This window comes from Festucalex cinctus, chromosome 16 (genome assembly GCF_051991245.1).
Source record: "Festucalex cinctus isolate MCC-2025b chromosome 16, RoL_Fcin_1.0, whole genome shotgun sequence".
In the NCBI taxonomy this organism is placed as follows: Eukaryota; Metazoa; Chordata; class Actinopteri; order Syngnathiformes; family Syngnathidae; genus Festucalex; species Festucalex cinctus.
This window is the reverse complement of record NC_135426.1, coordinates 20,533,407-20,558,689: the sequence shown is the minus strand read 5'-3', so window position 1 is coordinate 20,558,689 and position 25,283 is coordinate 20,533,407. Positions and strand designations below refer to the sequence as shown.

The 25,283-nt window shown below is 39.6% G+C and overlaps 3 protein-coding genes across 10 annotated transcripts in view; 2 read left to right on the top strand and 1 right to left on the bottom strand.

The window, feature by feature from the left end:
• The window catches only part of mkln1 (muskelin 1, intracellular mediator containing kelch motifs), a 115,291-nt gene extending 105,559 nt beyond the window's left edge, over window positions 1–9,732 (top strand). For 3 of the 4 annotated variants that reach the window (XM_077499157.1, XM_077499158.1, XM_077499154.1), the window contains 13 exons: window positions 815–1,007; window positions 1,080–1,196; window positions 1,448–1,513; window positions 2,272–2,384; window positions 2,486–2,698; window positions 3,110–3,331; window positions 3,408–3,537; window positions 4,703–4,850; window positions 5,619–5,733; window positions 6,020–6,159; window positions 6,913–7,015; window positions 7,114–7,168; window positions 7,911–9,732. In XM_077499157.1, coding sequence (XP_077355283.1) covers window positions 815–1,007; window positions 1,080–1,196; window positions 1,448–1,513; window positions 2,272–2,384; window positions 2,486–2,698; window positions 3,110–3,331; window positions 3,408–3,537; window positions 4,703–4,850; window positions 5,619–5,733; window positions 6,020–6,159; window positions 6,913–7,015; window positions 7,114–7,168; window positions 7,911–8,032 — 1,737 coding nt within the window. In that variant the 3' untranslated portion in view covers window positions 8,033–9,732. The remainder of the gene's footprint in view (window positions 1–814; window positions 1,008–1,079; window positions 1,197–1,447; window positions 1,514–2,271; window positions 2,385–2,485; window positions 2,699–3,109; window positions 3,332–3,407; window positions 3,538–4,702; window positions 4,851–5,618; window positions 5,734–6,019; window positions 6,160–6,912; window positions 7,016–7,113; window positions 7,169–7,910) is intronic. The other variant, XM_077499156.1, reaches the window with a different exon arrangement.
• A 71-nt stretch (window positions 9,733–9,803) lies between these two features.
• Window positions 9,804–20,859, bottom strand: podxl (podocalyxin-like). Its single transcript, XM_077499173.1, has 8 exons — window positions 20,460–20,859; window positions 14,123–14,695; window positions 13,209–13,414; window positions 13,066–13,089; window positions 12,506–12,638; window positions 12,338–12,381; window positions 12,126–12,245; window positions 9,804–11,447 (listed from the first exon to the last, which is right to left on the bottom strand). Exons 1-8 carry the CDS (start codon window positions 20,500–20,502, stop codon window positions 11,253–11,255), a joined length of 1,338 nt encoding a protein of 445 aa, XP_077355299.1. The 5' UTR covers window positions 20,503–20,859; the 3' UTR covers window positions 9,804–11,252.
• LOC144003189 (histidine ammonia-lyase-like) overlaps window positions 11,241–25,283 on the top strand; it is a 24,478-nt gene continuing 10,435 nt past the window's right edge. For 2 of the 5 annotated variants that reach the window (XM_077499162.1, XM_077499161.1), the window contains exons 1-3: window positions 11,241–11,450; window positions 18,428–18,797; window positions 22,361–22,462. Coding sequence is in view for 2 of the 5 variants with exons in the window: in XM_077499160.1 (XP_077355286.1) it covers window positions 18,739–18,797 (59 nt within the window). In the remaining 3 variants the exon portion in view is untranslated. The remainder of the gene's footprint in view (window positions 11,451–18,427; window positions 18,798–22,360; window positions 22,463–25,283) is intronic. The other 3 variants (XM_077499160.1, XM_077499159.1, XM_077499164.1) reach the window with 2 other exon arrangements.

Here is a 25,283-nt window from a genome sequence, read left to right as displayed (position 1 = left end):
CGTTATGTAGTTAATTATACAAGCATGTTTACTTGTAAATACAAAAATGTAATGAAGAAAATATGTGTATTATGTGTAGGACAACTTTGGAAATTGCGTGTCAAAAGGTAGCAGCTGCATTTGTGGTCATTACAATATATGCAGGATGCTGGCTCTCTCATAAAGTATATTCTTTCCATCACCATCAAATCACCATATATCAAAAAAAAATATATATATTTATCCCCCCATTCTGACTGCTGTAGTAAAAAACTTTTGTCGTTCTGATTTCTGTAGTATTTGGCAGTGGTGCACCAGTACTTACTGCAGATTAAAATGTGATGTGAATGGGTGAATGTTGAGGCACTGTAACGCCCTTTGGGCACCATATGATGTAGTTAAAAGCGCTATATAAAAAGCAGTCCATTTACCACATCTGTTATTATGGAATAATAAAAGATATTTAATTGACAATGATTCAGAAAAAAATTATAATAATGAAAACACACCCTATATAACCTGGAAATAACAATAAAGCTTTCATTGTTAAATGTTGCCGTAGAATACCGTAAAATGTTTTGCAGAAGATGTATTCAGTAAATTAAAATATATAAACAAGAGTTGTTGTTCAAAAACGCTGTCTGAAATTATTCCGTGAAGTGAGTGCAGATTTACAAGATAGTTGTTTACGTAGAATATTGTCAAAATATAGTTGATTTTTTTTTTTTTTTTTTTTTAAATATTGATATTTTTTTAGCCCATATTATCCACCCCTAAATTAGTAACAAGTGTAATTTTGAATTGTATTTTTTTTTTTCTTTTAATACATTTTCAGTACAGAGAACAGGAAGCCATCCGCCTTTGTCTCAAACACTTCCGTCAGCACAACTACACAGAGGCCTTTGAGTCACTGCAGAAGAAGACACGCATAGCACTTGAACACCCCATGCTCACCCACCTGCACGACCGGCTGGTGCTGCAAGGCGATTTCGACGCCTGCGAGGACCTCATTGACAAAGCCGTTCGAGGTCTGGCCCTGTTATAGGGAGTCCATTGTTGTCCAGTTCGTATATGCGCTGATGCCACTTCTCTCTTCATAGACGGTTTGTTTAACCAGTATATCAGCCAGCAGGAGTACAAGCCCAGGTGGAGTCAGATCATCCCCAAATGCAACAAAGGTACAAGCGCCCAAGAAATCAACAGAGACGACATGAACAGTGAGCCCATCTATTAAAAGTGGGACTTTTCCAAACATTTCAGTATCCTGTCAAAGCGTTGTCGCTAAAACAATGTTGTCTTCCTTTTTGCGTGCGTGTGTGCGCGTGTGTTGCTGAACCCTCAATCTCCCACCCCATTCCACACTATCCTCTCACGTCCCGATTACCCCCCCCCCCCCCCACCCCCCACTCCCCACCATGCATCCCATACTCACATGCCGCCTTTGTACCCACCTTCCTGCGCTCTACAGGCGATGGTGACGACAACAGGCCAGGGATGAGGGGAGGACATCAAATGGTCATTGACGTTCAGACTGGTGAGAGCACACGCACATTAACTAGGCGAAGCACTCTGACTCATTTCCTCCTCAGCACAACTCTTGCGACGTTTTATTTGTGTTTAATCCGATGATTCTGTATCGGGTGGCGGTTGATGTGTACTTCCCTGCTGGAAGTGTGCGTGCTTGCGTGTCAGTGAATGACATGTTATTATCTGCTGAGCCAAGAAGGGGCTTTGTTTCAGAAAAGCACACACTGACCTTTTGTGTTGTTGTACTCAAGAATGTTTACACAAGAGTTTCATTTTTTTTGAAAATTGACACTGCTCTGAGAGCATTCCTTTTATAGCCTTTAACAATTATTCCACTGCTGTTTTTCTTCAAACAGTGGCATGCACTCTTCTGTACGCAATGCCTAATAATTGCATTGAGAGAGAGAAAAAAAAATTAAGTGAATCAGCTCATAATTGAGGGTAATTCAGTGGAAAGGTATCATATTCAAGCATATACACGTTGTTTTGCAGACAGCAATGCAAAATAAAGTTAGGTTAGGTTCCCCATTGAAAACCAACCTTCAATTTTGTAAAATCCTGGTTTATTCCTGCATATTCCCTTGGAAAGAGTTTTAGCACTTCACATAATTTCCATCACCTTGCATTGTTAACTAGTTGTTGTTGTGTTTTTTTTTGTTTTTGTTTGTTTGTTTGTTTTGTGAAGCAACGGGTTGATCATGTCATACCAACAAGTGAATTCAACTTTGGACATTTACTGTGTCAAGCTTTTTTTGTTCCCTGCAGAGACGGTGTACTTGTTTGGGGGCTGGGATGGCACGCAGGACCTTGCTGACTTCTGGGCTTACAGCGTTCAAGAGAACCAGTGGGTCTGCATCTCAAGGGACACTGAGAAAGAGGTAATCCGTTCAGAACGCAACATTAAAAGTTTGGGCTTTTGCAAACAGCAGTGTACCGAAACAGTGTCTCACAAACTTCAATAAACCTGTGTTTTGTTCAGAGCGGTCCAAGTGCCCGCTCCTGCCATAAGATGTGCATCGACTCCCAGCGGCGCCAGATCTACACACTGGGCCGCTACCTGGACTCCAGTGTCAGGAACAGCAAGTCCCTGAAGAGTGACTTCTACCGCTATGACATCGATGTCAACACGTGGGCGCTCCTCAGCGAGGACACGGCAGCTGATGGGGGGCCCAAGCTGGTGTTCGACCATCAGGTAACCATTCAAAGTTAAAGTCCTCTCATGGTCATTAAAATGCATAAGTTATTTGAAAGTCTGTACCCCATTGAGGGGTGAACGTAACGCAAAATTAGCAAATGTTGATGCCTCGTTTCATTTAAGGTTTTGCTAAGCGTTTTCTAAAACGCTTAAATAACTTTTTTTTTCTTGTCGCAAGGAAATTTTTTAAACTTGTGAAAAGAAAAAAACTTTCAAACTTTAGGTGAATGCCTGGCAAACATTTAGAGAATTTTTAGTGAACGTTGTGATGTTGAACAAACCCTGATGAGAAGTCAAGATTTGTTACGATTCGGGCTTTGATGCTTACATTTAATATGACTCATTCAAAAATTCTACTTTCAGCACGAGTTCTCGTCATCCTCACCTATCATTTTGTCATCCAAACAGATGTGCATGGACTCAGAAAAGCACATGATCTACACGTTTGGCGGCCGGATACTGACGTGCAACGGCAGCGTGGAGGACAGCCGCACGTCTGAGCCACAGTTCAGCGGCCTTTATGCCTACCGCTGTCAAGCAGCCACGTGGAGCCTTCTGCGGGAAGATTCATGCAACGCCGGCCCAGAGGACATCCAGTCACGTATCGGACACTGCATGCTCTTCCACACAGTTAGTCTGCAAAATGAATAGTCTCACCTGATGTGCTTGTTTCATCATCACAGTTTTCCCCCCCTCCCTCTCTCAGAGAAACCGCTGTCTGTATGTGTTTGGAGGTCAGCGGTCTAAGACCTACCTCAATGATTTCTTCAGCTATGATGTGGATGGAGACCACGTGGAGATCATATCTGATGGCACCAAGAAGGACTCAGGCATGGGTAAGATTTGAGTTTGAGTTGAGTTAGGGTAGGGTGGTTTGAAACCTTGAGATTTTTCTCACAAAGGTCTATTTTCAGATTTATGCCATTTACTTTATTTCTCCTGATGCTATTTCACTCATGTTTTCTTCTCAGCAAGAATTAACGTGAAGCCACTTTTTTGAAAAATAGTTGTGAGATAGGGTGGTAAAGTTGCAAACTTGGCAACACTGACTGCATTTGTGAACAGGTCCTCTGTTCGCAGCCATTTTTTTAGTAGGAGGGCTGCATGTCACCATGGGCAAACAAAAAGAGCTCCGGTCAAATTCTAATTCATTGCTAATATCTGTTATTATATCAGCCCAAACTATAATAAATATGCAGCACAATTTGGACCCATAAAAGATGACAAATTGGCAGCGACAGTACACAAATGCAGAAAACAACTGCAAGGGATGTAACGAAGGAAGTGGCCAGCCCAAACATTGCTTCTTTGTATCTTCAGGGAACGCTGCAGTAGCATCGTTGAAGACGTCTGTCAACAAAGCAAGCCGTAGCACCACTTATGAATATTTGCTAAAGTATAGTCAGTGATGGCGGTATTGAATGAACAACTGCTTTAGTACCAAAAAATAAGTGTCCAGTTATGAGTCTTAAAAATCACAGGGACTAGGATGTAAATATTGAGTCTAAGTGTGTTTGTCATACAAACATGATAACACACACTAATTTGGCAAGCTAAATCAATGGAGCTCTCTTGTAAGTGTACCCGTGCTGCTTTTTCATCAGCGTATAAATGACTAGTGGGCCCTAGAAAATGCTCAAAGAAATGATTGTGATGAAGTGTTTATTTTGATGTCTTGCCATTTATGAAACATGGTTTATGGTCCGGCATAAAAAGAGCTGAGCTGAGGGATTTTACCACAAATGAGGCGGTGGGGAGGAAATGAAAGTCAGGCAGAATTTGCATGCTGCGCACTACCGTCTGGCCTTGTATCCATGGCGGCTTGCTGTTATGTTGCTTTCTTTTTTTGGGCCTCAAATTCTGCTGCTTTGGTATTTTTCTCTTTTGTGCGTAGTTTTATCTTGAATGGCTCAAAGTAAATGTTTATTCCCAGGTTGAATAATGATTGTTGCCTCGTTGCTTCCCTACCCCTCAACCCACCTCCCCACCTTTCCTTCCTAGTACCCATGACGGGCTTTACCCAGAGAGCCACCATCGACCCTGAGCTCAACGAGATCCACGTCCTGTCGGGCCTCAGCAAGGACAAAGACAAACGCGAGGAGAACGTACGCAACTCCTTCTGGATCTATGACATCGCCCGCAACAATTGGTAGGTTACCCAATGGGAGCTAATGTGCAGCAGAGTAGCCCCTCTAGGGTGCAGCCGTGGGTGTGTGTGTGTGTGTGTGTGTGTGTGTCCTGTATCTGCATTCACCGTTTTTGAATCAGGGGTTGGGAAAGTATAGGCTGTTCTCCGCATTCCAGCACATTGATTTTAGCTGTTCTTGTTCTCCCCGAGCCCATTCAAATGTGTGTTTTTAGAGTCAAGCAGACTTCGACTGGTTGTGTGTGCAAAAGCTATATATATTTTTCCCAGTCGCCAAGCTTGACCAATGGTTGTTTACTTTTCTTTTTCTTTCTTTCTTCGTTTTTAAAATTAAAGACGCGCGCACACACACTCAAACTCACAAATGCGTTCTCTCAATCAATAAGCGATCCGGCGTTGCCCGCACGAAGGCAGGCGACATCACCACCTTGCCAACCAGAGCCCAGGTTCACGTTTACTTCTGAAGTCCAGCGCAACGGCACCATTTTGCCTTCGACATAATGCACCGGAGGCTTGAGCTCTGAAAGTGACAGTAACCAGAGCAACATTTGTTTATTTCAGGCGGCTTTCAATATCAGTCTAATTCTGAGCTATCGCACCAAAATGACAGTATCGAACATATTAAAGTCTTCAAATGGGCTCATCAACTCAACTTTTGATTGTCCATGTGGTTGTGCGAATGTGCGTGTTTATACAGTTTTCCTTTCGTGTTTCAGGAAAAGTTCATTTATGCTATTGTGCTTCCTCTTCTATTTTTTGTTGACATCCAAGGTCCTGTGTATATAAGAATGACCAGGCAATGAAGGAAACCCCCAGCAAGGTCCTGCAGGAGGAGGAACCTTGTCCGCGCTTTGCTCACCAGCTGGTCTACGACGAGATGCATAAGGTATGATCTTTTATTTCACGTACCATCGCACAATATTTGTGGCAAATAGCGACATAACATAACTGCTACGTAAACGCTTAACATAATGCATTAACAAACGAGGCTTGCTCTCTCACAGGCACGCGTGCACACACGTTCAGAAAAAGGCAGATTAAAAATATTTACTCGTTTAATTTCACTCTTGATGAGGTTACAGGCCTTTCAGAGCCTATTGTTATACAAAAAGGTATTTTTTTTTCAAAAATATGTCCTTATTGTCTGATTTGCCTTTGGGATGTCTTCCCAGGTGCATTACCTGTTTGGCGGCAATCCGGGCAAGTCTTGCTCTCCTAAAATGCGTCTGGACGACTTCTGGTCACTGAAACTGTGTCGGCCCTCCAAGGAGTATCTATTGCGCCACTGCAGATATCTCATCCGAAAGTACAGGTCTGTGGCTGCTCAACAGAACCGTGTCGCCACCTGTGGGCTCTGACATTACCCATGTCCTGTAATATTAGGAAGATTAAAAATATAACACATTTTGCATTTCTTTATTTTATTAGATAATAAGTTATTTTATTGTGTGTATATATATATATATATATATATATATATATATATATATATATATATATATATATATATATATATATATATATATATATATATATATATATATTTTTTTTTTGTTTTGTTTTAAAAACACATTTTACACATTTTTCATCTACAAAATTCTAACAATTAAAAAATGAAAACGTATAGCTTTTTTTTTATTCATTTGTTTAAATAATTGGTTAGAATATTGTGAAAAAATAATTATAGCGCAACATGGACATTTGATTTTACTTATTTCATGATTTTTTTCTAATTAACTAATTAACAAAACCTTGCAGATATTAAGATTAACAGACTTTTTTTTTTTTTTTTAATCGTTAGAAATTAAAATTTAATTAGAAACCGTACAATCGAGATCTGACAATTTTATCATTAAGATAAACCATTCTATATAGACAATGTCACGTTTTTATTTCATTACAAATTAACGGACCCTTAAAGTGTTTTCGATACAGGTATATGTGGCCTTTCTGTACACATTTGCCCACCTCTGCTGTACAGGCTACAAAATGCCAGTGAATCAGCTGCCATCTAGTGACTATTCATCAGAACTACAGTAACACAAGTGTCTTTTTGCTTGTCCAGGTTTGAAGAAAAAGCCCAATCGGAGCCACTGAGCGCACTCAAATACCTTCAGGATGACCTGTCGCTCACTGTGGACCACACAGATCCCGAGGAGACCAAAGAGGTACCGGATTTGTCCTCCTTGCAGATATTTTTATTGTCAGTTCAAATGCTGTTTTAACTTTGTTCCTGTGTGAGATGACAATTCATGTTGCACTTTAGTTCCAGCTCCTGCCCACGGCTCTGTTCAAGTCCAGTAATGACTTCATCCCCCTGGGTAACACTCCAAACTTATTTTTGACCTCATCTTTAGATAGACATTGAATTTATACTGATGTAACTGCTTAGAGATAGCCAGCAATATTGTAATTTTGAAGGATACAATTTACACAGCCAATGAAATGCGACTACGGTGATATTTATTAGTATAATCTACATTGTCCTTATACATAACATATTTATGGGGTTGTAAACTATAATTAGCATATGCATATTATGTTATACTTTTGTAACAGCTAAGACAATGCAGATGCACGAGTCTGGAAAAGTACAGATTTGTCATGTGTTTTTTGGTACAATTCTTTTGCTGTACCCACCGCAATGGTATGATACCAATATGTGGAACACTGTGTGGGGTTCATCAATTGGCCAATCTTGTTTTCACTTGGAGGGGAAGGGAATCACAGGAAAACTAAACCAAAGCATAGATCCATTAATAGTAACCAGCTTGACAATATTTTTATAAAATGATTTACAGACATGTCCTACGCTATAAGCTCCATTTCTAGTTCTACGGTTATCACATTTTTCATCTTTGCCATCACTTGTCTGATTTGGCATCATGACAAAAGGCAAGGAAAAAGCAAGACGCACTTGAGTAGTTGATCATTTGGATCACATGGGCAAACATTTGCTAACTAAGCGCACATTAGCACTTTGCACAGAGAGTATAAAATGATTAAAGTCAACTTTTGGCACTTAGAGTACTAAATGTTAGATAAATGTAAAATGCCCACCAGGTTTCTCGGATGTGGACCAGACGTACGCCCAGCGCACGCAACTCTTCGACACACTCGTCAACTTCTTCCCCGACAGCATGACTCCGCCGAAAGGCAACCTAGTGGACCTCATCACCCTTTAGCCCTCACTCTATCCCCTCCCCTGCCTTGTGACAAACCAAGACCTCACCAACTGGACACAAATGCTAAGACACGGGTGGAAGAGGGAGCAAGACACACCAGGTACTTTCCATTTCTAATATCTAGTTCCTCCGTCCATTTTACGTCACAATCTGCTGCTGCAACCCTGAAACTGAGCTACGTCTAGCCAACACTGTGTTATACTAGTGTGAAATTGTGTGTACGCGTGCGTGAGACGACCAACTGCCAAGCTTTTATTTTTTTCCTCTTGCTTTGATCATTTGCATCTATACTTCTCCTATATGATCATGTTTGAAAGTGCTACGTTTTTTGATTTTTTTTTAATTTATTTATTTTTACTCATAAGTATAACAGCACTCAGTCGGACACATCCACTTAGTAGTTTCTGCAATCAGTATAGTACAGTTATGCTCCCAATTTTATATACCACCCATCATCACAAGACCTTAAGAAAGAGGGGAAAAAAAAAAAAAAAGATTCCTCTGAGCAAAAATAAGTTTATGTAAAAAGTTGGCTTATCTAATTTTACAAATATATGGGGATAAAACTAGAAACATAACCTAAAATGGAAGAAATGAAATGGCACTAATTGAACAGTGAAACCTTTAGTCCCCCCCACCTTCCCAAAAAATAAATAAATACATTGAAGAAAATTATTACATACAATAAATGTTTAGCTGTGCTTTGCACCTCAAATATCAGCGTAGTGGAAATTTGTAGGGAGAGTTAAGATACATGCCCTTAGTTACTTGCTTTGTAAGAATAAGCCTTGAACTGAGTTGCAGCACAAATTTAAGCTTTGTTATTATTGTAAGAAAACACAAGCATAAATCATTCCCCCACCCCCCTTTTCCCTCATGCTAAACACTTAAGTAGATTTATTTGGTGCTTTTCGATTGTACTTGGTAGATTCAGAAGATGCACATTGTGTGCATTTTCTGCATCATGTAAAGGAATTATTAAATCTAAAAAGTAATTTTTGGGCCATTTTTGTCAACAGAATAAAAATGTGACACTAAGTAAAAAGTTGTAATTTTGGAAAAAAAAAAAAAAAGTGTGTGTATGGGGGGGTAATCTTACGAGAATAATTGTGAAGTTATGAAAATTATAAATTGTCAAAATGATGTAAGGGGAAAGTATACATTTGTAATCATGAAACTGAGTTTTCCATCAAGAGTTTTGTGAACGTCATTCTTTTATTCTTTCAAAATTAATCGATTCTTTTAAACTTCAAGATTGCGTGATTTTTTTTTTCCTGTTAAAATTTTATTTTTCTCTATTTTTAGTCTTAGATTTGTTTTCTATATATCAAAAATCGATTAAAATTATTTTTTCCCTGTCAATATTTTGACTTTTTTTTCTTCTTGTGTGTATGTTGCTGTGTGTCTGTGAAGCGAGGGGAGAAAAAAAAAGTTAAAAAAAATAACTATTTAAAAAAAAAAAGAAAAAAAAAGTCAAAGCACCTTTTGTTTAAAAGCAATGCCAAATATTACTGTTTAATATCCTCCCCCTTCCCACATCATCATTTATCTTGAGACCTGGTTGGAACTGTGGACGTCCAGGTATGGTACTGTCCTGTTGTGAGCACTTCTCTGTGGAATGTGTAGAAAGCCTTGTAGTATTGCATTGTATGTAATGTAAATAATGAATAAAGATTGTATTTTGTTCAGGTTTTCTTATATTCTGACTTTTGCCTTTTCTTTCTTTCTTTACCTCTTGAGTATGTGTACAAAATGCAATTTAACTCCTGTATGTGGAAAAAAAAATCTTTATTTGCAAAAAGTAATGACGACAATTTACAACTTTCAGTGTGTTAGACCCCTGTTCACTTCTGTTAGCAAAACAACCATAAATACAATAATACTTGAAATATCAAACAGACAAACACGTTGACTTGGAGATGATGACTTAGCAGTTACAGTAATTCCCTGCATATTCGCAGTCCACTATTAACAAAGTCACCTTTTTGTGACACAATTCACCCTGTTATGTTTGTTTTTTGCCTGGAAAAAGTGATATGGGTGCATTTTTGTCATCTTTATGAAGCACCCTGAAATGCCACAAGATGGTGCCAGAGCTGTGTCTAAATAGCAAAGGAAGTGGCTGAGAGACATGCTTTGCAAAGAGGAGCTCAGTTTAGCCTGGGTGAAAATTATGGGGAGCCACTTATTGTTTTGATTTTTTTTTTCTTCATTTTCTTCTTCTGAAATATGTAAGCCATTTATATTTAAGGGTAATAAGATGAGTTTGAAATTAATTTTGTGAAGTTTGTGATATATTTATGCTTTTAATTTATATAGGCAATTAACTTTTAGCGGCATGCCAATTTCAGGTGGTTTATCACTATTTGCTAAATAGCAGGGGATTACTGAAGTTTGAACATGAGATATAGATAATTGGTTTTAAGGAGAAGTAAACATTTTGAATACAATAAAGATGACTTAACTTTCAAATGAATACATTTAAACAAACGACTTGCAAACGTACAGCAATACAACTAATAAGTAGATATTTACAATGTTCAGTGATAAGGTTTTAGTTGGGATGTAAAATCATATAGTTCAAGTGCCTGATGTGTGATACCCAAATAAAGACAGTGATGCATTGAGATACAGGTGTAACTTGTTCCAATGAAATGAGGGGAAATGTTAATGCAATCCAGACTCCCCACAAAAAAAAATGTAGCACTCTTATATTGTACTTTATAAAAACATACATTCATGTCATAAATATAATATAAAGAATTATAAAGGTTTTTGCTGTTTTTTGTTTTTGTTTTTTCTTCTTCTTCTTCCTGCTTCCATTCAATGAACATTGTGCCGCTCCTTCTGGTGTGTTTACCTTGGCCACCTAGGGGCAGTATAATACTGATGTACATTGAGATGTCACTCAGCAAATATCTTGTCGGGTAAAGGTTTATAACACCACAGGTCACTTGGAATATAAAGCAGCCAACCCAATTAGATGTAATTATCCATACCTTACAGTGTCTTTTAACTTTTTTTTTTTTCTTTTTTTTTGGTGGTGTGTACAAAGTGTAGATTGAACATTTATATAAGCCCTTTTTGTAAAGGCACATTGTGTAACCTCACTTGTGTTATATGTTGAAGTAAGGTGTCAAAGCAGTTCAGTGTGGATACCCACTGCACAGTCGCGTTTTTTATTGGTGGTCATGTTTAATCTGTGCCAGGCTTGCACTTTCTACAGGTGTGTGTCCTCCTCGTCGGGGATGTCCTTGAGCAGGTTGTCAATGGGCACGATCCAGCCATCGTTGTTGAACTCACCGTTGAGGGCCAGCTTTTTCTCCTGCATCTCCGGCTGCACCTCCATCACCTCCAGTGTGGGGTTGTCGTGGTAACCGTTCTCTACTGTGTGCAGCTCTTCAGTCAGGTGTTGCTGGTGAGTTCCAAAAGACATTTACCCAATAATTGCAAGTTGCTGTGGTAAAAGGATTGTTTTGTCCTCAAAAAAGGCATTTGCTCAAATGTTGTCTCTGCCAGCTGTAGGATGAATTATGACGCAAACTCCTGATAAATGTATAATTAAGGTTTTCATATTACAAAGGAAAAATGACTGCCTCTGCACATCTGAAGACATTAATTAGTACAAAAAAATAAAATAAATTATGTTCATAGGACATCCAAATAAAAGTTTTCTCAATTACACTTTCTCTATAATGTCACATAAAAAAATAAAATAAAAAAAAAGTTAGGTAAAATGTGTAAAACTTTATTTAAATTTAAAATGTTAAGGACATCCAGGTAATTTTAATGTCACCAAATTCATTCAAGACAAACTAAATCGGATTGTTACTTGATATATTATGATTCAAAATATACACAAAAAAATAAAATGATATGTATCAATGCCATAGCACCATTTTGTTTTGTTTTGTTTGTTTTGTTTTTTTTTTTTTTTTTTTACTAAGGCAATTCTCCCCAAAAGCAAAATCGATAGTTTATTTGAGTCATTGCTCAATGTTTAGAAATGGTGATGCTTTTAAGTGTCACGAACAAATGTGGCATTTTTCTGAAGCTTGCTTGAGCATACATTTAAAACAAATGCTCCACGTACCTGGTTCTCGCTGTAAGGTTTGCGGTGGTGGGACGCACACACGGCCAGGATGATGATCATAATCAGCAGCGCACCGCACGAAGCCAAAATGGCAATCAGGGTTTTGTTATCGGTCGGTTTCTTCATGTGCACAACAAAATAATCCAATGGATATGTTAGTGGCTTGTTCAAGTTTACACATGCTTTATGACACAGTATTAGACCCAACCCACCTTGGTTATTTCTTCATAATACTGAGTTGCCAGGGCCGTTTTCACTGTAACAGACATAAGTGTTTAAATGCTGTTGGTGTACTATTTTCCTCATTTAGTGTCCTGAGCATAGCAGGCATTACATTTGAGAGAAGCAATTTTGTCGTGGCTCGATGGAGGCAGCAGTACCTTTGCCGTTGATCTCAACACAGTCGAACAGAAGTTTGCCTTTGTGGTGGCGCCATGTCAACGTGCAGTTTCCGTCCTTCAGGTTGCCCATGAGACGCCTGCACACCTCCACCAGGTCTTTCTCCTCCTCTTTCTGAGCGGGCACGGTTAGCAAAGTCAGGAAGCAGGAATGAATGGAGGAAGTCATGAATTGTGTGTTTACATGCACATGCATTTCAGGCACTGAGAGCTAGAGTGGGATATTCACTGGAGAGTAAAATTTGGGGGATTTATATCTCGTTGATTTATATGGCAAAAATTACTTCATCTGGGTGTTCTTACAGAAATTGTAGTTTTGGTCGGATTTTGATTTATTCAAGACAGCTGTAAGGTCTATAAATGTATCATGAAAGATGATGAATATTCACTTTATACTGTTTTAAAGATGACTGTACTCTGTAGACGGCATCTTTTGCTGTTACACAATCAAGCTGCTGCGCTAAACCAAATCTTGATAATACCCCCAGATCATAAAAGGAGATTATAATGAGATTGTAGAAAAAAAAAAAAAAAAAAACTACCTCTTGTCCATTGTTCAGCGAGTACTAGACACAATGGAGAAAAAACAACAACATTGCATGTTAGATAAATGCAATTCACATTTAATTTGTTAGCAATTTTTATTAAAAAGATGCAGTATTCTGTTCCAACTCCCCGATCTTACCGAAAACTTCTTTAGATAAGATACAGTTGTTGTGGTTATGGTGGTTGTCTTCGAGGACTTGACCCCAGGGGTCCCACTAGTGGTTACACCAGTGGTGGGGACAGTTGAGGCCAGGATGGGGGAACTCGCGGTCGTCTGTTCCCTCACAGCTAGTTTGGTGGTCCCTGAATTCACTGTTTGTTGGGGGCTCGTCACGGTGGTTTTCGCTATAGCATTGCATTGGATTAAAATATACACTCTTAGTATGCTTACTGGCAAATGTTGTGATAGGCACAAAAAGCATTTGCAAGTCAAAAAAAAATAAAATAGTAAAAACAGTGTGTGGGCGTGTGTGTCTATATATCAAATATTGTTCACAAGAGTCTAAATCTGTCATAGTGTGCACTTCTCCTTTGCCGAGATAATCCATCCCAGCTCACAGGTGTGCCATATAAAGCTGATTAGACACCGTGTTTAGTGGACAGGTGAGCTGAGACTGCCCACAATAAAAGGCCACTCTGAAAGGTGTAGTTTTGTTAAAAACTGACTGGTTTTCTAGGAAGAAAGAAGAAGAAAGCAAAATTGCACCTCTGCGATTGGCTGGCAACCAGTTCAAGGTGTACCCCGCCTACTGCTCAAAGTCAGATGGGATAGGCTCCAGCAACGCCGCGACCCTTGTGAGGAGTAAGCGGTAAAGAAAATGGATAATCAGCATCTCGATATGCCACACCTGTGAGGTGGGATGGATTATCTCGGCAAAGGAGAAGTGCACACTATCACAGATTTAGACTGGTTTATGAACAATATTTGAGAGAAAGTGTGATATTCTGTATGTGGAAGAAGTTTTAGATCTTTGACTTCATTTCATAAAAAATGGGAGTAAAAACTAAAGTGTTGCGTTATTTTTGTTGAGTATAGATATATAATGACCTTACCCGAGTTGACTTCTTGTTGCGTTGTCTTGGCGATGACAGTGGTGTGCGTGTGCGTGGCGGGCTGATGATTCGCCGTAGTGCCGAGTGTGGACGCATCAGTCGTCGGCGTGACAATGACATTAGGGTTTTTGCTTGGGGCAGGTGCCCGTGTGCCACCCACTGTCGTGACTGAGAGGATGGCTTTTGACGGGTCCGTTGTGATGATTGGAGTAATAAGGGTAGCACTCCTCACAGTCGGTGGCGCGCTGGAGGTGCCAGCATCAACTGGGGTGTTTGGTTGTGTCTGATGCGGTTGTGTTGGGGCTGGCGTTGTCTTGACAGTGGGCGCTGTTGTGAGTGTAGGTGTGGTGACCAGGGGTAAACTCGTTGGGGCCTGCATCACCTTAACTGCGTCAACAATTGTCTGCGTTCGTGTTTTGTCAGTAATGGGCTCTACTACAGCCTGTATTGTAGGCATGCTGGCATCGGTTGGCACTTTAGACGTAGCAGTCATCCCTTGTGTGGGAGCGTTCTTCGCTACAGTTACTCCAGTAGCTGCAGTTGTGTCTGAGCACGCTTTGTGACATAAAAGACCTAAAAATAGAGTGAGAGCACATCAGTGAGATCTCAATTATATTAGTGGCTACGGTAAAATTATGCAGTTTCAACATTAACACTGTACTTCTCTTCCTCTTCTCCTTTTCCTTTCAGCTACTCCCTTCTCCCACTACGCAATACTATATAGAAAAATTAGAACATGTAGGCCTGCTTAAATGATTTAATTAAAACACATTGTATTTAAAAGTTAAATAAAATATGTTCTTAAATAAATGCTGAAAGACAAACAGTTATTAAAGATTAGCTACAAATGTAATAAAGTTAAATACAACTGAAGTGTACTTGGCACTGATTCTTTTGGGTACTACTAGAGGCACATACCACCCGTTTGAGAATCACTACAAACTAGTATAGTATACTATCTGTTTGTGCAGTTGTACCTAATGAAGTGTTCAACCACCCTTGCAATTTATTTAGAGTTCATATCATGTGTTTTAATCTGTAGATGCATTTCTATAATAATGAAAATACAGAAAAAATATTTACAATTTCAAATATTTGGAATTTACAACACTAAAATATTTGGAAATATGGTCATGTATTTACTGTATATAATTTATATTTATAACAAATAGAAGGAAAATATTTTTTACACTGTACTGTATTTAAAAATGTTTTTGCGAACTAAACTGACACTTTTAGGAATTAATGTGTCATGATGAAATTATATTTCATTTTCTTCATATTATTTGTATCACTTTATTGTTTTTTTTATTTTGTCTGTATACAGGTAATTGTTTTGAGATACATAGATAGATAAGTAAATAAATAAATAAATGTGGGCAGTGAGAGCCACAAATAAAGACACATTCATATAGCGAAACATGAATGTTAATATTATTTCAGCCATCCATCTTTCTCCGTCGTTCTATTTATAGGGACGGGGCCAGGATGTTGTACACAATAAACTTGGAAGCACCACACCTAAACAGTCCATTGCCTTTTCGTATATATGTGTGTGTGGTTTTGTGCGGAGCAGTTGGACTATCCACGTCTGCACTACAATAGTGTCTGGCTCGACCACCTCTGTGGATTGTGACCTCCGCCCAGCTATTGTATTATACCCTGCGCACAAATCCACTCATGACATATGACATATTACAACACAATTAGCCATGATGAATGGCATTTACTGGAGATGATGTCATCAGCTTGGTACTAGCTTACTCCACTACTAACTCATGCTCACACCAAAGACTTTTCAATAAAATTACTGACATATTTCAAGATTATTATATTAATTATTGTTAATGAGATTAAGTGGTTAAGAATGTGGATGGATGCTTGTATGAATGGATGAAATTAGTCTGTCTCATGCAAGCAAGCCCTTGACCCCTCAGATCTCCGCACTGTAGAACCAATGCTGAGTATTGCTTTCATTACCATAATAGATAGAGACAGTCTAAAAACAAACTGTGAAGAACATGCGAGCCCGCCAATTAGAATGCATTTTCACTTATGGAGGCAGCGCTTCTTTGCCAAGCGACTAAGTTATACTCGTCAGGTAGCATGAGGAGCCATGATTGCTGACCAAGTCCCAATGATTTTCTTGAAATGTCCTCAACTTCACCTCACTGCAACCGTTGGGTGATTCTTTTAAAAGATGTTGAGCAACAATCCTTTCATTTTCCCACTCTCCCTCCTGAAATTGCCTTGCCCTCCTACCCCCTGACCCTCAGCTGTCAGCGCAGCATCTGTTTCTTTGCGGGTGACAGCACCCCTGATCCTGCCACTATCTACACCAAGGTTGTTTTTACCTCACCCACACATTCCTCGTGATGTACTGTAGGTTACCTCTGGGCCATTAGGTCCACTTGTACCATGCTGAAGGTTTGAACAGTACACAAATATATCGTCAAAATTGGTCTGACTCAATAAAACTTACCCACTGATTTCATCGTAGGCCGTGGGTGGGCAATTAATTTTGCAATTGAGCCACATGAGAAGCTGGAATAGCCAACATGCTAATCTCAACTTTATTATTTTTTATTTTTTTTTTTAGTCGCTGGGTGTGACGTTATGTGGAGATCTTGCAAGGTAAGAAAGGCAATTAGAGAGATCACGCTCATCATGCTCACAACACCATAAAACCGTGCCGTGCACCTGTCCCTTATTTCGGGATGAGAAAGTTGGCAACCCTACTCCAAAGGCATGAAAATTAGGTTAGTGGCTCAGGAAGACATTACATCTACTAATCGGACACATTTATGAGTGTTTTTGTCTGCCAGCCAGCTAGTCGTTTGTCCACTTTGCCAAGGACTGCGGCCCTGGACTGATCACACCTCGCTTTAAACAATGTGCTCTAAAAAGAACCAGTGGGACAAATCTTCCTCATTACTTTGGTGACACCCCTCACAAAGGGCCCCCACGTGCGCTCATGCAATGATTCCACATCCCTGGGCCCCGTTACACCAAGAGAGCTAATTCAGCTGCCGCACCATTGTGAGGGGGCACCGAGTGGAAGCCGGATAAGGGAGGGGTCTTCCCAAAGTACGGTGTTGGGAGGTGAGGAGGCGTGATTGTAGTCGGTGGGGATAAAGAGCAAGACAAGTGAAAGGGAGGAGGGTCAGAGGAGAGAACATGAAGAGGCGCTGTAAATTTAACTGCCAAATGGAAATGACCGGCCACACACACGCACACACACGCTTGCACATTATCCACAAACAGCACACTCCCCAACCTTGGAAACCAGACTGGTATGTGTATTTACACAAGCTGTCGAGTGCGTTTGTGATAAAAGTACACTGTTGCACGCCTCTGATAGTAGTTAAGCATGTATCCCACATACTGTACATGGCTAATTGAACACCAGCCACGGTCTGTTTTGAGAATGTTGCAACCGGCAGGAGGAGTTGACATGCATGCTAAGATGAGGCAGATTAAACTGAAGAGCGGACGAAAACAAGGCGGGACACCATGCAGTGAGGAGGAGGTCCAGTCGGTACCAGTTGCAGGCCCTGATTAATGTCTCACACCTGGGAATGGGTATAGTGGCATGCAAGAATGTGGGGAAATGTCAAACTGCTGTTCCTATACGTAAAAATCAAATCAATCAAAACCCAATCCAAGATCAAAGATCCAAGACCTTTTCACTTTTTTGAACACGAACACAGTTGGTTCCGAAATAATGAACTCCAGTATAAATGTGGCTCTAAATGCAAGGAACTGTATTTAGCTTCTGAAGTGGTGTCTATAGGACCCAGCATATGCCTATTACCTAGGGGTAGGGAATCAAGGAGGAGGAAAACATTAAAACGAACAAGGCAGCAGCTGTCGAGGATCGGAGTTCCCTACAACTGCTATAACCTACTACAACTTCCCTGGCAAAGGTACCGTAATAATACAAAAACATTCATGTCGTGTGCTAGGACACACAATTATAAAAGTGGCCAATTAAATGTAGCTCAAAAAGAAAGGGAAACATATTTGCTTGCTTGAGTGGAATCACAATCGACCCAGCATGGCTATAAAGTATTACAACTTCCTTGATAGAGCTAATAATAGAAAAACTTATAGAGGCAAGATGCTCAACTCAAATATTGAGAAAAAAAACATACTTAGAATTGAAAGAAGTACTATTAGCATAAACACAATTGTGTTTTTGTTGCTAACTTACAGTATTGTAACATTTTCTTACTGAGTTGTATCACAATTGAAAATTGACCCTTTTATTTGTTTTTTTTTATTTTTTTAACTCCACATGAAAAGGTTTCCACCGAGCGAGTGAAGGCGGCTCAAGGTCATCTCCTGCCACCACACCCTCCTTGGGAACCAGGATGTTGATAGAAAGTATTTTCCCCCCTCCACCTATTGTTCTCACTTCTCTCCCATGCTCACCGGCCAGCAAAGACACCAAACTAATGTGCCAAAGCAGGCAGTGTCTCCCCCGGCACCCTGGTGTCCTGGAACCTGGACCGCCTGTTATCTTGTAGGAAATGGAAAGGTCACAACCTCCAGCCAAAAGCAGAGGACAGACTGTCTGTGTGGAGTTTGGAAGTCCTAGTGAGGACAGATAACTAATGATGCTACCAATTCCTGTTGGCCGCATCCGAGTGTTTGATTCAAGCATGTTTTGGAGGTGAGTAAAAGGCTGCTTTGACACCAAACGAGTATCAAATGACATCTGGTGAAAGTGACAAAAACACTCATTCACCCAACACTTTGGTGATGGTAACTATTATTTTTTTTTCTAGTTTCTAGTGTAATTATGCTCACAAACCAACCATTTGACTGACGCTACAGTATTAGAACCTGCTTTAACTTCATAGGGTGAGGTAAAATTCTAAAATGCAAAACCCTAGAAGAACATGCGGGATGTGATTTTGCACATCAGTTTATTTCCGGTCCGGGTTGCGAACGCGCAACCCAGGGGCACAAAGTCGGAAGCACAAGTATTTTTGATGCAGCCCACACGTCGCAAATCGAACCGGAAACAAGCTGTTGTGCAAAAAACAGTCCCGCCTCTTCCGTGGCATATACCCATAACCAAAAATAATACAAGCACATACTTCCTTGTAACAGTAAAAATTTAGCTCTAAAGGCACAGAACCATATTTAGCTACCCAGGTGGAGTGATAATGGACTCAGTATGCCTATAACCTACTGTATTATAATTTAATTGTCAGTGGTAATATTGAAATATATAACATGTAGGATGCTTGAATGCTTTTTCAGAAATTAAAGTGTGCCCATTGTACAGTGGCTCTCATTGACGGGGAACCCTATAGGGTTACTTGAGTGGAGCCATAATAGTCTGCATGTCTATATTGCATATAACACTTTGGGCTGAGGTAATACAAGAACGTAAACATGCAAAACAAAATATAGAGAATACAGTATTATTTAGTTATGACATCTTGAATCTTCTTTCAATTAATTCTCTTTTTAAATGTTAAATGTGTGTACATTTATTCACTAGAAAAACAAAAATGCACGTAGTCTAACCTTCAGTAAATGGTAGTCCTGCACACGTTGAAGCCTTCACGTGCTTGTGAAGTGTTACAAATATACACACAGCCATGCATGTTCACACACTTCTTTCTATTTTAAGGAGTTTGTATTGTGCTGACAGGCATTCGATTGAGTTTTTCTATTGGGGGGTGGCCTGTTATCACACTTTGCTTTTCCCAGGGTGGAAAAATAAAAGCTCCCATTTGGATTCACGTAGTGCAGTGGCTGAGGCAGGTGCATAATTAAAGAAACTCTCTTTACTTGCAGCCAGGGAGGGAGGTCATGGGCCGACTTCATTATTCAAGCTCCTCTAGACTCTGTAGCTGTTTGTTTGTGCGTGCGTGCGTGTGTTTGGGGTGGGTGGGTTGTTGGTGTGAGTGTGGGGGGGAAATCATTAATTATTTTGAATTAAATGTACATTAATTTTATAATTATTTTTCTTTATAATTGTTAACTTAAAGTTACCATTTATTTAAAATTACATAATTTGGTGTAATAAATATAATATGATCTAATTATTTAAACAATTTATTTAATAGAAATTAATTAGAATTAATACAATTTTGGGAAAAATTAATTGATGACGTATGTACGGTTGTACGCTATTTTTAAAAAATTAAAAGAAATGGTTGTAGTCTAGCTCGTTTTTGACAAATACTGCACAACTGATGACGCCAAAATGTCTCCATTGCACACCTGTTGCTGTGTGCCCTCTCGTCACATTTTTACACTTCCAACTTATTTATTTATTTGCATTTACACAAAGAGTAAAATCTCAACAAGTACTCACTAAGTGAAAGCAGCAGACTCGTGATCCTCATAGTGGCTCCCATCCTATTTGTGCGTTCTTCTTCTCCCAGATGTAGCTATCATTCATGCAGTGGATGAGTTTTCAAGTGTGCTAAAACTGGAGCTGCGCCGTCCTGTCACGCCTTTCTCCTCCAATTTGAAGTAAATGATCTTGCCGCAAGGGCCTTTTGTGTTTTCTTCCTTAAAAGTGAAAGCCAAGAATGCTTTTGTGCATGCTTGCGTCCTGGGCCCTCTTAGCAGAGATGAGGATTTGGGGGGACGAGTTTTTCTGCCGTCTCCTTGGCTGCGCTTGCTCCCTCCCTCTCCCTTTGGCTCCTAGCTGTTATTGTGCTCAACGCGGCCCTCACTCTAGCACTATAGCTGCTCATTGCCATCCCCAGACCATGCCTGCCTCCCTTATCAAGAGCACGGGCCAATCCCGGAGCAGCATTTTAAATAACAAAGGAAGCGGTGAGACAATGAGGCCCTCCGCTCCCAAAATGGTGCGTGACATCAAGGACGAGGGGTGAAGTCACATCAGCACCGACCGAGCGTTTGATCAAGAAAAGTCAGGATTGTGTCAACATTTCAGCTTTTGACGTTTTGATACAAACACGGCACATCGTGTGTGTTCCAAAAATCTATCATCAGCATACGTTGTGAAGAATCTTAAAATAAACAATTAACATGATGGACTTCTTAACTCGTTTATGTATGCTTGTTTTGATAGTCATTCTCAATTATCTCAATCTAGGACCACCTTAAAAATGCTTAGCTCTCCAAGTACCATCGTGGCATCTAACATTTAAGTATTGTAGCGTAGTAGTACCCTGGCACCCCGAACACGCTTTCTTGAAAGACAGAAAGTTGTTTGGTTTAGGTTACCCCGCCTCAGAAATAAATGCGCTTGATGGCGACTGTGTCCAAAATCACTCGCTGGTGCAGCGATGAGGCTGGTTTCCAGGCTAGTGTAGTAAGCGTTCAGCAAAAACAAGGCAGTGATTTTATTCTAAAGGTATATTTAACATTATTGTTAGCAATAGCCAGTATAACACTATGAACTTGACTTTGGCAGTGAATCTTTGACGTGCCACGCGTAAAGAATCATTGTTCTCTTATTTCATCCGTGTTGCACTGCAATTCTAAAAACAAGCTTGGACTAACGCAGTTTATCGAAAATGCACCGACAAACCAAAATGGATGACTATCAGTGCATTTCACGCTATATGTTCGTGTCTGTGCCCCCTACAATTCTTAACATTACACTAATGTTTGCTAAATTTAGTGGGATTTTATGTATGATTAACCCACAAGTTCTCATAATGTGATCAATTGTATATGTCTGTTGCGAAACACTTTTTCATTGTTAATTTGGACGGACTACATTATAGTGGTTTGAAATGACCTTTCACTCCACATCTGTAGGCTGCAACAATAATAAAATTAATAAACAACCACTAACAGCAAATAAAAATAAGTAATAAAAATTTAAAATAAGCGACAAGCGCTAACAATGTATGATTAATCATGTAGGGCAAGCACACTTGGAACACTATTAATAAAATCCATCCATTCATTATCTGAACTGCTTACTAACAAGCTTAACCTTCAAATTTTAAACAACTGTAAGCCTAATTATCACATTTTATTATCCAAATTAGAATAGCTTTGCGGCAGTATGTCAATAATTTGGATATGTCACGTAAAAGGCAAGACTTGACCAAATGAAACATCACTGCCCAAGTTGTGACTCATATCATTCAAATCTCAATCTTTGAAGCTCCCGAACCCCCCACACACCCCTTTTCCTCCCCGCCATTATTAAATAACTGATGCAGTGGCAGGAAACGGCCAGGAAAACTTCCACACCCCTGATCTTATCCAAGCTACTTCTCTCCCCAGACATCAACAAGCTCATGAAACAGGCCTGGGTTGCACGTGTTGTGTTGCGATCACCGGAGGGAAAAAGTTCTGAATGATGTCCAATTTCCACCTCACTTGAAGGTAAAATTGCAGTACAGACTTCTTTTAAAAGGAAACTTAAAAATGCCAAAACGGGAAATCAAATGAGATCATATACTGTATCAATAAATGCATGTATCTTTTGCATTCATTGTAATCCAAGGATTGGTTAATGATAAACGTCATTCCTCATTCTTTAACCTTAAAAAAAAAAAGAAGTCTGACATTGAACTCAGATGAAATTTACAAATGTACAGCTACAAAGTAAGGCCTCCCCACTGATAAATGCAACAATCCTGAACGATGAACCAAGAGTTTGAATCATGGCGTGATCATGATATGTCTGTTAGACGAAGATGTATGCTCTTAATAAATTCACTTCTAAGTGGAACAAGAAGGCAGCCTTAAATTAGGAGTCAGATTAGGACGCTACCGCCCTGCGATTGGTACCGTTTCACAACACTGTGATAGAGGCGCTGAAGAGCACCAGGCATTGGCTGGAATCGGGGGTTGTAGATATGGAGGAGTCTAAGGTGGGGGGGGGTCTCAAGATGAACCAGAAGGTGCTAGGAGGATTGTGTGCATGTGGATGCGCGCCACATTCTTACCATGCCTGTGTCATTGTAGCAGGCTAATAAAGGCTGGATGTGGTGTGGGTACGAGGGGGGTTACAGCGTGCTTACCCCCTCGATTCGCTAGACTACAGGACAGAAAAGTTGGACGGGATGGAGCGGCTGAGCTCACAAGTGAGGAATTCAAACGCCGGACATGAGAGGGCAGGGCCCGATGCCACTAGTTTGTGTGTGTATAAACACCGCGCACTTACAAATCCGTGGTGATTAAATATTGTCGCACTCACCACTGACATCCGAAGGGGAAAGGATGACTCTTTGTTCTGTCACTGTCACTGATTGTGATTGTATTACCGGTATTCCATTTAACATTTACCAATTCAGAAAAGGAGGCAGTGATAATTATATACATTTTCTCTACTACATAGGACTCTCAAATACTTTAATAGTTTAAAAATAAAACAAACTTTTTTTCATTATTTTTTCATTTTTTGGGGGAGTGTTTTTAATCAAATATGTAATTTTGAGGTTTATCAGCATCTGGGTCCCCAGAAGCACAGAAAGTGGAATAACTATTTTTCCTTTTAAAATATAGTTAACTTTACTCATAAGTGTTTTGAAGAGAAATTTTATTTTAGTCGTAAATACTTTATTTGTAGCTCTGATTATTTAGAAACATAAAAAAAATAAACCTTTTTTTTTTTAATCTTATAACTAGTGGCACCTATTCTTTGAGACCCTCACCTCACACTCCCAATATTAGCTTTACACTTTGTTTTTGCCGCTGAAAAATTAATGGTGGGCTGCAAGTGGGCCATAGTTTGGACAACTTTGTTTTAAAGGAAAATCCTCACCATGAGTCTCATGTATTATAATTTAGAACATATACTAAGTCAATTATAGCACTAAAAGAAAACATAATTTAAGAGTCATACTGTACCTACCAAAAAAAAAAAATCATGGGTTCATCTCTAGACAAAAAAAAAAAAAAAGCCGGTAATAACAAAATCCTCCAAAAATGTAAGAAAACTGTTAAAACTGAATTATAAGTAATGTTTTTATTAATGTTCTTTTTCAACCACCTGTGCTGTTCTTGTCAGTTCTACCCTCTTTACAACTTGTCGCTGTGTCGGCTCCCTGACTGGCCTTTCCCCAGCTGTGCCTCATCTAATGGTCTTTTTTGTTTTGTTTTTTTTTCTTTTAACCTTCTCTTTTCTTTTTGTGTTGAATTTCCGTGGCCAGCATTATATAAATAATACTAAATTATTTCAACGTTATTACATCCTCCCTGTTCTGCAATGGAATCCATCACACCATATAAAGTGCAAGGTAGGACATCATTACATGACTGATATAAAACTGGCACAAATATGAGTACAGAAATTGTATTTTTTTAGCATTTGTTTTGACGTTTTGTGTGTGTGTGCGTGCGTGCTGCCTCTTTTCAAAATGGTCATGACGCATGAGTCACAACTAAAAAAAGAGACACAGAGCTCACTCTCTCCGGAAATGATGTGACACATCCTTCCCTCTCTCCCTTCCTCCGTTTGTCATCTCATCACTCAAACACTGACGCTTGCTTCCACAATTTCTTGGATCACTTCCCGACATGCTATGAGATGCAAAATTGTTGCTTTCGACTACTACAAAGTCTGAAATGTGGAGTTAGGAGAATCGACAGTTTTCCCAGAGTCAGATTCAGTCAGTTCAACTTCAGACTAGAGTGGCCACTTTGTCCATAGATCCAGAGTGGCTCTTAAAGCCTCAAGGAACAATTCACTCGGCCTCAGCACACACAACACTTGACTTTCAAATGGCAAGCTACATGCTTTGTAATGGCTGCTTATTATGTCAGTGTTTCCCAACTTTAATTGAGCCAGTACATGTCACACCACTGAACAAATATGTTGCAAAAAAGTGATACGAGAGTTAATTGGACATTCTGCCATCTAGTGGAAGAGCAGTTAATTAGTCTGGTTGTCACTGTTTGACACTGGCATACTGTGTTTGAGCTGATCAAATCTTCATTATTTGGAGTAAATTGAACTTTTTTTGTGTGTTTTTTTGTGACCAAATCCAAATAGCTGAAATTAGTTATCTCCTAAAGTACATGTACTAATACACTGTCAGGGTTACCTGTTTGACATTTATTAAACACGACACAAAAAGGAGAGAAGACACTCAGTTTAGGGCTTGCGAGGAGAGGAACTGACTGATACAATTCACTCCTGCACTCTCTGAAGATTCCTGTCTTCACCCTCTGCTGCATTAGACGTTGTGGTTCTTCAGCT